General features: G+C 35.9%; 2 protein-coding genes across 2 annotated transcripts; one reads left to right on the top strand and one right to left on the bottom strand.

The window, feature by feature from the left end:
* The first annotated feature begins 2,513 nt into the window (after positions 1-2,513).
* LOC143548999 (F-box/kelch-repeat protein At2g44130-like) lies at positions 2,514-3,858 on the top strand. Its single transcript, XM_077040018.1, has one exon. The coding sequence runs from the start codon at positions 2,594-2,596 to the stop codon at positions 3,641-3,643; it is 1,050 nt and encodes a 349-aa protein (XP_076896133.1). The 5' UTR covers positions 2,514-2,593; the 3' UTR covers positions 3,644-3,858.
* Positions 3,859-9,516: 5,658 nt separating this feature from the next.
* LOC143548979 (mediator of RNA polymerase II transcription subunit 7a-like) lies at positions 9,517-10,995 on the bottom strand. The gene is made up of 5 exons (XM_077040004.1): positions 10,861-10,995; positions 10,589-10,658; positions 10,336-10,502; positions 10,168-10,241; positions 9,517-9,686 (listed from the first exon to the last, which is right to left on the bottom strand). The coding sequence occupies exons 1-5, from the start codon at positions 10,993-10,995 to the stop codon at positions 9,626-9,628; spliced, it is 507 nt and encodes a 168-aa protein (XP_076896119.1). The 3' UTR covers positions 9,517-9,625.
* Between the last annotated feature and the right edge of the window lie 1,105 nt (positions 10,996-12,100).

Raw genomic sequence — 12,100 nt, 5'->3', positions numbered from 1 at the left:
TCGGAAACGGGTAAATTTACACTATGTATAAAAATTTCCAGCCGAAAAATGATAAATTTACACTACCGCGCGGAAAAACGGAGGGGTCGAGCTCAAAATTTCGGTCGAAAACGGGTAAATTTACACTATGTATACAAATTTTCAGCTGAAAAAGGTTAAATTTACACTATCTAGCGAAAAACGGAGGGGACCGGACTCAAAATTTCGGTCAGAAACGGGGTAAATTTACACTATGTATAAAACTTTTTAACTGTAAAAGGATAAATTTACACTAACGAGCCAAAAAACGGAGGGGGCCGGGGCAACCCCTGGCCCCAACAAACCTACGCCCCTGCCTTGAACGCCCCTATTATTTATACTATATATAATGCATGAAACATGGACAAATTAAGACACCAACATTTTAAGTAATTCACAACTTGTAAAGCTTAAGGTACACCTTCTATAGCATGTAAGATAGGGACAAACTTGTCCATTAGAAAATATACATGAAAAAAGTTACAACATTGCTCCCTCATCTTTACTCAACTTTTGTAAATTTAAAAAATTATTACAATTTTGAACCTTCATCTTTACCTATGTATTCTTTTTTATTTTAATTGTAACCAACTTCCCACCAATTATTTTCCAACGGCCGTAACTTTTCATACGTTAATACATTTTTTTAAAATTACACCATAAAAACGAGCATTTTATTGTCTTTAATTTGGGTATGGTATTGCTATAGTTTTTTTTCAATTAAAAAAATTAACATGTTACATATAAGCGTTCACAATTCATTTTTAACGGTTTCTAAGTTAAATAGTGAGCTAAGCCGTTGGTTTGATTTCTTTTAATTGAAAACGAAAACTAAAGCGTCGAAAATTTAAACTGAATCGTTACTAATGGTTTGGTTTCGTGCATTGAGTTTCAATAATAAGTTTATAGTCCGGTCCGGTTTTATATGACCTATTTTTGGTATAAACAGTAAACCGAACTGTTTTCTATGGTTTGAACATTCAGAAACCAGCTAATCAAAAGTGGCGCTTGGTTTAAACGTTTTCAAGATTTCAAACGAACTTTGAACATCCGTAATTGTTACATGATTACTAGGATTTTGGTTTCCCGCAGCATCGCGCGGGCATCCGTCTAGTATATATATATGTGCGTGTGTGTGTGATTGAGAGAGCGAAGGTGCCCGACGTTCCAAGGCCGCCCCTCCCTCACCGTCCCTGGCGGTGTTCCGCGCCCTCCGCACCCAAAGACCGCCCTCTTTCACGCCCATAGTAATCTGTCTGATAAGAACTTTTTTTTTAACAAAAACATCATTCATCTTTTATCGATATAACAAATAAAACTAAAATAAATTTTAATAAATAAATGTGACAATGGTTTTTGTGGCGGTCCCAAGACACTTTGCTACAGGATATTTTTCTCGGTTTCTATACGCCGCTGTTCACAAAAAACTTTGGGCTAGCATCCCATTTAAAAATATTAGCGGTTTCACTAATAAAGACACCCTCCCCAAAGCTCAACATGCTTTGGCGAGTGTCCTTTATAGTGGAATCATCAAGAGTTTGGAAATGAAGTTTGATTTATCCCCTCGTCAGAAAGCGGTGTTTGAGTGTCTTTGGGCTCCTCGGGCTCAAAATTTCTTAAGTGTTCTACCTATTGAAGGATTGGGCCAACATATGTCGGCTTTGGAGTACCGGGCCATCCTGAAGTATCGGTTAATGATCCTTTTGTTTCCGGTAGACGAGCCGTGCCCGGTTTGCCGTAAGGTTTGTTTGGATTCTTTTGTTGAGCATGCGGTTCACTGCAAAGAGTTTCCTGGGTTTAAGTACAGGCATGATTTGGTTAGGGATGTTCTATGTGATGTTCTTAAACGAGCCGGAATTTCGGCTAAAAAGGAAGCCCCCATAAACTTTCTTACGAATCCTCAAGAAGGAAGATCTACATTACAACCGGCCGATATACTTGTTTTTGGGTGGGTAGGGGGAAAACACGCTTGTGTCGACCTCACAGGAGTGTCCCCTCTTGTTGGGATTAGGGACACTGGATTTGTAGCAGGCCATGCAGCATTGAAGGCGGCATCGGACAAGGTTGCTAAACACGAGATAGCTTGTTTGGAGAATCAACATGTGTTTATCCCCTTCGCCTTTGACACTTTTGGTTTCTTAGCTCCGGATGCCGTGGACCTTTTGAATAGGGTTCAGAAAGTTGTGTATAGTAACGTATCAGTCCATAAGAATCAAAACTTTGTTTTTAATCGGATTGGGTTTGATATCCAAAAGGGGGTTGCGGCACAGCTTGTTGCCCGCTTACCTGCCACTTCATTGTAAATCGTTTGGATGTTTATACGAAATATAAAAGGAGCGTTATTCACAAAATAAAATACACCATTTAATTAAATATCCACGTGTCAGCATCTGGCGCTAGCCCAAAAGATAAGCTCATAAACAACCGACGTTATCTGATCACTCACTCCCTCTTATAAATACCCAAATTCACACTCCTTCATTCGTGAACAAATTTTCCCTCTTTCTAGAACACACCAAAATTCTCCTGCAATAATATTAATATTAATATCAAAACTAAATCAAAATTCTCACAGATGGATCCAATACCCGAATCAACCGAGTTAATCCCGGGTCTACCCGACGAAATCGCACTTGAGTGCTTGACTCGTTTACACTACGAATCCCACTCACTCGCCGCTGACGTATGCCGCCGGTGGAGACATTTAATACACGATAAACAGTTTTATTACCACCGGAAAAACAACGGCTTTACACGTAAAGCTGTTTGCTTTGTTCAATCTCTTCCGGATCCGGGTCGGGTCGACGGAAAACCCGAAAAACCATTAAAACAACCGAAGTATTCGTTGTCTATGTTTGACCCGGTTACTAAAACTTTTGACGTAATTGACCCGGTGTTTAAATACACATCCGGGTTACCTTTGTTCTGCCAGGTGGCAAGTACTGAAGGCAAGTTAATACTGATGGGTGGGTGGGACCCAGCGAGCTTTGAGCCGTTACGTGACGTGTTCGTGTACGAGTTCACGACTCGGAGGTGGACTCAGCGGGCCGACATGCCTTCGACTCGGTCGTTTTTTGCCGCCAGCGCGTGTAACGGAAATGTCTACGTGGCGGGAGGACATGACGAGAGTAAGAACGCGCTTAAGAGCGCGTGGGTGTATTGTATTAGTAACGACGAGTGGACCGAGTTGACTCAGATGAGTGAGGAACGAGACGAGTGTGAAGGTGTGGTAATCGGGTCGGAGTTTTGGGTCGTGAGCGGGTACGGTACGGATACCCAAGGACGGTTTAAAGACAGCGCGGACGTTTTGGATATTAAAACTAAAATATGGCGGCGCGTGGACGGCGCGTGGGGTGTAAGTCGGTGTCCGAGGTCGTGTGTGTTGGTTGGGCAAAATGGTAATTTGACAACTAGGGATGATTATGAACCGGCGGTTCAAGTTGGGACGTGTGGGGTGGACCTTGGGGACCGGGTTGTGGTTAACGGGTCTGGTGACCAAGGTGCGCCACAAGCGGTTTATGTTTTGGAAAAAAGTAAGCAAGGGCAAAATGGTAAATTTACTAAAGTCGATATCCCCTATGAGTTTTGTGGGTTTGTGCAATCGGGTTGTCTTGTCGAGGTTTAGTTATTGTAGTTATATTTTGTGAGTGACTTTTATGGTATTTGAGTACTGCCACGTGTTAGGGGTTGATTGGTAGTTTAGAATGTTCTACGGAGAGTACATTGTAGATATATTGTAAAGTTGTATTGTGTGAAGTAGCTACTCCTTTTCGAACAAGGTGTATCGTGTGATTTAGCTGTGTGTTTTCGATAACCGGATCAGTTATCGAAAGCCTTTTTGTCTGTTTACTGATTGGTTAAGTCTGAAAAATTTCAATAATCAGAAAATGGGATAAGGATAGTATGTGATGCGTGAGTGAATCCTTTTTTGTCTGTTTACTGGTCGGTTAAGCCTGAAAATTTTCAATAATCAAATAATGGGATAATGGTAGTATGTGATGCGTTAGTGAATCGGGTTGTTTGCCTTGCTCTCCTAGTATCATTTAGCATCATCGGGTAGCATGGTTCGGCTTGTGAATTCAATTAGGTGGATCAAGAAATGGTTTGTGTCCTCTGTTTGCATTCCGAGCACCCTAATAACTATTTTTAATAATAAAGTAATAGGGAAAAAATATGAAAAGAAAACCTATCGTGTAAATTATCTAATATAAGTAACAGAGAGGGTCGGCGCCACAAGAATGATTTTAAGTTTTTTATTGTTTATTTTTTCTAATTGATATTTTTGTTTTTTTTCACTTTCTGCATATATATTTGATTAAATTAAACATCCGACGCCACAAATCAATTTTAAGTTTTTTTATTGTCTTTTTTGATTTTGATTTTTGTAATTTTGTTATTGTAATTTTTTTCTTTTACCGACTGATGTTGCGTAAACTAACAACCTTAGTGTCTCGGCCTGAAAAGGCTCGGGTTTCACCAAAAGTCTATTTTTTTTTTGTTTTTTTAGTTCTAGCATCACAACTAATGTAATGGCAACTGACCGATGCCGCGTAGCCTCATCGCCTCAACGTCCGGGCCCAACAATGCTCGAGGTTTACCAACATTCGAATTTCATTGACTGATGCCACCCCTTGGGCAACCTCAATTTTTTTATTTTTTTCTATTTTAGTTCCAAAAACGTAACGAACGTAATCAAAACCGAATGACCATGTCAGCACCCAAGAACCACAAAGCTTTGTTTTATCAACACGACAACGTCACACCCATGTTTTATCGTTCGAATAATAGTCTATTTAAAAGTTTTATTTTTTATAACTTAATATGACGAATATTTTTGGGTTTTTACTTTCGATTTTAACCAACATTGTTTATACCATAACGAACGTCACCGAAACCAACTGAATTCACGTCGACTATCCGTTGTAACGCTTGGGTTTTACCAATGATGACGTTTTACCAATGCCCTGGTTTCAATGCTCGGGTTTTATCAACTGTTATGCTTAGGTTTTAACGGCTGATTTCGTCGAGTAATTAACTAAACTTAATAGACTTAAATGCAAAGCGAACGAGAACGAAAATAATATATCGTGCAGGATTATAAATGGTTCACGTTTAGACCGTCCGTAGTCATAGAGTTGTGGTGGTGTTTTGCATCCAAAACGCCGGGGAACACCACCCTCCTCGGTGTTTTGGGGGTAACTTTTTGGTACCAGCGTTTTGTATATAACGTTGGTGTGACACAATTTTTGAGGGTCTTGTGAGAGAGGGGAGGAGAGAGAAGCGTTTTGGAAGGTATTTTCTACTACACCAACTTTTTGCAAAATGTCTAAAAGCTAGCTAGGTGTCACATGACGCAAAATACCCGGATGTGCCTAGTTTTGACTACACATGGTCTTAAGAGGTCTTTAATCACTAGGCGCAGAACAAATAACAATTTGTTCCAATCTAACTCGATTCGTATTTTGCTCAAGAACTACTTTAATTCTAGCTAAGATGATATTTTATGAGAGACGTATTTTGATCCAAACATAGTATTTTAATTAAATATAAGCCTACATATAATGTGACAACGATGTGCCGATGTGGCAACGCAATTTATTTCTTATTCTTAATTTTTGGTGTTTGGCTTTTGAGAAATTTGAAGGCCACCGAAGAAGAAAATATCTACATCTAGTTGGATATTCCATGTTTATAGGATAGCAAATAGTCATTTAAACTTTGTGTCAAAAATCAACAAAATGCTCCTTGTTCATTAAAGTAAAAGCCGTTTCTAATAGATTTTGCAGGTTTTCATAGACTATAGGGTCGGTTTGAATGTCTTCCTAAACCTTTTAGACGCTTTTAACCTTTTATTTTGTATTTGTTTCATTAAAAGCCGTTATTTTGTATTTTGTACGGCTTGCAACCTTTTAAATGTTTTAAACTTCTAATTTCCTATTAAACGTTTCACTAAAGATCTCTAAAGGTGGACCGTCTATAATCCTACACGGTTACAACCTTTTAAACGTTTTTATTTCCTTTTAAACGTTTTCAACTTTTTATGTATTCGTTTGATTAAAGACCTCTAAGACCATGTGTAGTCAAAACTAGGCACACCCGGGCATGTTAGCACTTGTGGATATGACGACATGGCGGTTATGGATTTGACGATGATGGTGAAGAGAGAACCATTGTGGTGTCGACAAATAATAATCGTGATGATACTAGCTCGTCTGAACGTGTTTTCAGTTGGTAAATTTTATCAGAATAACACATTTCGGCAGATTGTATAATTTGAGTGATCCAAATTGACATGTTTATCTGAAGGGAAAATTCCTAAAATGTCCATTTTGAATAAGGTGGTCAAGGTTTTGTCCATAACCGTCATAAATTCCTCAAATGTCCATTATCAATACCGCATGATCTTCCCTTAAACTTTGTCAGACTCACTTATTTTAAACCAATAGCTACTTATCATGTGTCATACATACCGTCAGACTCTCATATATACCGTCGACCTTACATATATATCGTCGAAAGATGGTATATAATGTCGGCCTCACAAATATACCGTCAGATCCTAACTTAATAATTTCTTTTGTAAAAGAATTTATTTTTTTAAATCATTTCCTAAATTTTTGCAAGGCCGCCGGTTTATATGCAAGGCCGACGGTACATACCATCTTCCGACGGTATATATGTAAGGTCGACGGTATATATGGGAGTCCGACGGTATGTATGACACATGACAAGTAGATATTGATTTAAAATAAGTGAGTTTGACAAAGTTTAAGGGAGGATAATACGATATTGATAATGAACAATTCGGGAATTTATGATGGTTATGGACAAAACCTTAACCACTTTATTTAAAATAGACATTTTAGGAATTTTCCCTTATCTGAATAACCTTACACAATTGTTTTTATTTTAACTTAAATCAACTTGTATTTGAATAATGAGCAGTAACAAAATACCCTTTATTAAAACAAACCAATATATCTTCACCAATCACATAATTTTGGATCATTACATAGAAGTGAACTAAAAGTGGAGTATAAACAAGTGGGAGTGAGCAATAAAGTTGTTTGTATTATACATACATCTAGAAAACATAGGCCATTGGGGACTCATGCTACTGGACCCAGACCTGGACCCAAATGAGACCTAGACTAAGACTGGTCTCTCTTTGTGGCTCCGGTCCACATAATCTATTAGTTGATCATATTGGATCCCACATGCTGGCCGAATAATGCATGTCAAAACACATGTTGCTAACTTGCAATGCCCATTTTGTCAAAAAAAAATGTTGATAATTTTATTGCATGCCAAGATAAGACTGTTATTTTTAAAAAATAGTCTATAATATTATTTAAATTATATACGACATTTTACACATTAAACTACACTTTCGACGACTTTAGTTTGCTTGCTTTTAAAATAATGGCACACACTAGCAACGTTTTTCACCCTTTTATCATTCCAAGCAACATGGTTTAAAGTTACACGAAATAGCAACATATATTCAACTTATAAGCTGTATATTTTAATATAAAATCTAATTGTTTAATTTTTTTTCTTTGAATATATATTTTTATAATGATAATACACAAAACGCATTGATGGTACCATGGTAACAAAAATCACGCCTATGCGCCAATTATTCTTCGACTAATTAAGATCGAGTACTACTCACCAGTCGGCCGCGTTGGCAGTGTCTAGCGACTTCTACAACCATACTTATGATACATTGTCTGTCACGTGGACTTTGTAAGGTGTATCAAGAACACATTCCTATTTATCGTCACATGATGTATTTGTTGCCCAAATATCATTCAAGATCAGAAAAAGAAAAAAGAAGGAAAACTACGCTTTAAACATATTCAACAAAAACATATGCTAACCTTAGTCAAGGTTTTAATGTGTCCTTCAACAATTAAACTTGTCCATAATAATTTATCATAAGTCCTAACCAGCTTCCTTCAATCTCCATGTGCACACAAATATCTTGATAGAACACTTTTAAAGACTACTTTACTTGTCATCAACAATTTTTAACCTATTTTGGTAATTCAAAAGTGTAATGATGAACAGGAGCAACCATCATATATGCGACGGATGAATAAGTGAGTGGGACACTACTATTGATCATATGTATGTGAACATGCTATGTATGTGAACAGTGGGACACTACTATTGATCATATCAACTATTTTATTGAACCTCAAATTATTGAGAGAGTACAAAGACAAAATTCAAAAGGTTATTAATATAATATTATCAAAGTAAAAAAAAATCGTGTCCAAATTCAAAAAATCAAACAATGAACTAATAAACACAAATCAAGTCAAATAACTGAACCAGTTCAATTTGATTATTCGCTAAGAGTTTTTCTTAACCGGTACTTCTCTATGATAATACTAAACCAAATTAATTACTATTTGATTTCTATGTTAAATCTCAATCTCCACTAGTAGACATTTTCATTTGATGGGTCTCATTTACGACACTGTGTTAGTTAAATTTGTTGGTTTAAAGTCATACTTGAATCTTAGATGATACTCCGATTTGACAATTAAAAAAGCATTTGTTGTGTCACAATATCCTACCAATATGTTAGGATCTGCGTACACACACAAACTGAACACAAAGAAAAAAGCAATAAGATGAGCACACGGATTTAACGTGTGGCGAGTAGCCGAGCAGGTATTTTTTATTAAGTGATAACGATTGCAAGTATATAACATGATATAAATAGAGACTAAAACTCAAGTTTGTAAACACGAAATTTCAAACAAGTTAGGGATTAGGGCTGGCCCCCACACATATCTCCTCCATTTAGACTTGCATTAAAACCAGGCCCAAACAAGGACTACGAAACCTAACACTATAAACCTTTCACCATTCCATTTAAATCCTAAATAATTAACAAAATTCACAAGAAAAAAAAAAGTTGTGTAGATGGGAATATGGGATCAGAAACAAGAAATTATTCATACTCACATTACCCTAGTGCAATATGTACAACCATTTCATATAGATGTTTTCCATTTGTTAAAAAACAATTTCATTTTAGCGCGACCAATTTTGACCTGAACCAAAATAATACATTTTTTAAGTCGGTATCTTCTGACCCGAACTCGTTTTCACTCAAATGTGTTCTGAAACAAAACCCTGAACTCACCCCACATGATTTGCCAGACACGCAACATTTCTACTGTTAATGGAAGATGCACAAATTGAGTTACAAAATCTTGAGCAATTTTTTACTTTAAGAAGATTAAGTTAGAAATGTACTATAACTGTAACATCATAATTTCAAAGAAATTTAGCATCTTGTCAAAATTTTCAAACAACCATTTTTCAACCCAAGATTTCACTGCGCATTAACTGTGAGCCAAAATAAGACTGCACAACTAAAGCATTGTTGATGAGTTATAACCACATACCATATATACAAAATCGGTTGAACAGGTTAAAAGTAATATCAAAACGTAGATAAAATGACCACATCGCAAACTTTGTAGTTATTTTAACAGTCAAAACAAATTTATAAAACAGTATTTTATAAAAACAAAAAATTAGTTATAGGAACAAACATCACCTAAATTAGGATACAATAAAAGGTTTACTGTCCCTCTAGTGTTCCATGTGCTTCCTTAAGAAGTCTTTGTGCTTCATCTCTCCTCCTAGTAACCAATACATTATACCCATAAAGTCACATGATTTCCATTTTAAAGACTTAAATCAATTAACAATTTTTAGAAACATGAATACATAAACAATTAAGGTGTTAATTAAAATTAAACAAGGTGATATTGCATGTAGGGGCCCATCCGATTATTAGACTTCTGCTTATATAGCCTATCTATAAATTTGAACCTAGTTTATAGCCCACCGGAACACGTGATGGGTCCCTTGTTTACATTAAAACTTTTTGGTCAATTACAACTTGGTTATGTTTTAGTAACTGGTTTTGGCTAAGTTATGTACGTAATCTATGTATCGCTACGTCCATTTGTGGATCAATGGTTTACATTCTCAATGAACAAACATAAACAAACACGGACATGATCATTTTCTTAACAAACGAACACGAACAAGAAAAGCCCATCCGTTTAATCGTTCGTGTGCGATCATTAGATTGCTTAAAGTTAAACGAACACATACCTTTTAATATCCTCCACAGCTTGCTTACGTCTATGTATCTGAAGCTCGAGTATGTGAATAAGCGTCGCTCTAGCCTGAAAAAGGATTTATTTTGAGTTGAAATATTATAACTTGAAAAATGATTTAGAAATATAAGAAATTAAATCATTAAAATGAGTAATTACATACCTGATGTGGCCTTAATGAATTGAGAAGATGATGCAAATTCTTAAAAATAAGAGAAATGTCTTCAACTCTTCTTGCATATTGTGACGGTCTGTCGATTAAAACATCAGCTAGCTCTAAAATATGCAGCTGAAGCTCCCGGTTTAATGACCTCAATTCCTTCTTGAAATCTACAACATAACAATTTGCTAAATTACTAAAATTGTTGTTAAGATTGATATAAAGAAAATTAACAGGAAATGAAAGGATAAGATACCAAGATTTGGGCTTCTTGGGTACAATTGACGAACGCCCTGGTCTTCTAAACTCGCCAATACATCATCAGTCTAACATTATAAATTAACGATAATAAACTGGTTAACATATAAGTGATCATTAAAGGCTTAATAGCATGTCAAGATTTATTCATCAGAACAAAACTGTATGTGACCAAATACTAAAATTTCAAACCGTAATGTAGAATTAAAAAAATGTCTTATTTAAATAGGTATATATATAATACGGGTGTGTTGTAATAAAGAAACTTACAGTATAACTGGAACCATACAACAGGTAAGTCCCTTGAATAGGAGGGGGAGGTTCTGGAGCGGAGCTCGGGTCTTGCTCATAATCCTTGTAAAGCCTGTAATATGGTGCAGGCGGAGGACAAGTTGCTGTTGCCATTTTCAATAATGGCTTTTCCTGAAACAAAAATAATTCTTACACACGCCGACACACGAAACCGATTCATCTATTTGCATCGAAAATAATAGTAATAATGATAAAAATGCATAATTTCATTCAAACTTTAGGTTTAGCCAAAACTATAACCTTAAGAACAATATGTTAAAACTATTAATGAAATCATAAGCACCAAAATGAAAGGAAGAGTATTAATACTAATCTATAGACTAATATGTGATTAACAATAATAAACACATAAGAGGAAATGTTGATCTGAGTTAATATAAAACAATGAATGCTAGACCTTACAGAAATCAATATAATAATTACTGAAAACGCGTAATAAACAAATCGAAGCTAGGGTTTCGAATTTCAATTTACGGAATTAGGGCTTTAATTACAGAGATGGCGAATTGTGTTTAGATAATGCAAATTCAGTGTATTAGCAAGTAATTAAAAGAGTTTAACAAAATGGAGATGATTAGAGTTGAAGAGGATTACTTGTAAAGGATGCTGTTAGTAAACTGTGCAGCGGTCGCTGGACGTCGGAGAAACGGCCTTCGAGCAGAGTGGAGGAGTGTTTGCAGGGACCAGGGGTTTGTACACAGTCGGCTCGGGACGATACGGGTACCAAAAATTGTGATCCCAAATATTTGGTACCGGGTATCAGTATTGAATTCGATACCACATTCTAATAAAGGCATACCATTTTCAACAGTTGTTAATACCATATCTCTTCTTATCTTTTTTTCAACCAATTTTCATATATTGTCCTTGTCTTTTAAATCATTTTAATATATGACATTAAAATTGTAGGTTTATTCCAACTAAATTCATTATTGCATATTATAAGTATTCTTCATATGGATTGACAAGAGACGATTAGTTAATTTTGAAGTGTTAATTAAAGTGTTTATTATGGTTTATATTCAAAATGATAAACAATAAACATTCGATTCATAATATGTGGAATGAAAACAATCGACTTGGACTAAATCCTGAAAACGTCAGCGGCTAAGGATCAGCCTTTAATACCAAAAAATATCAGCCTTTAATACCAAAAAATACATATGATTTTAAAACTAAAAGTTTTCGGATTGACTCG

Source organism: Bidens hawaiensis, unplaced genomic scaffold, assembly GCF_021521415.1.
Source record: "Bidens hawaiensis isolate Kalapana, Puna unplaced genomic scaffold, B.hawaiensis_p1.1 tig00015346_1, whole genome shotgun sequence".
Lineage (NCBI taxonomy): Eukaryota > Viridiplantae > Streptophyta > Magnoliopsida > Asterales > Asteraceae > Bidens > Bidens hawaiensis.
Note: the sequence above shows the minus strand (reverse complement) of the source record. Positions and strands in the feature narration are given on the sequence as shown.

What these genes read in the sequence shown, in the direction of transcription:
- LOC143548999 (XM_077040018.1), top strand. Translation starts at nt 2,594, where the DNA reads ATGGATCCAATACCCGAATCAACCGAGTTAATCCCGGGTCTACCCGAC.
- LOC143548979 (XM_077040004.1), bottom strand. Translation starts at nt 10,995, where the DNA reads ATGGCAACAGCAACTTGTCCTCCGCCTGCACCATATTACAGGCTTTAC. An exon ending in TGTATGGTTCCAGTTATACT is followed by an intron (nt 10,659 to 10,860) that starts GTAAGTTTCTTT and finishes TTATAATGTTAG; the next exon opens with ACTGATGATGTATTGGCGAG. An exon ending in ATTCATTAAGGCCACATCAG is followed by an intron (nt 10,242 to 10,335) that starts GTATGTAATTAC and finishes ATCCTTTTTCAG; the next exon opens with GCTAGAGCGACGCTTATTCA.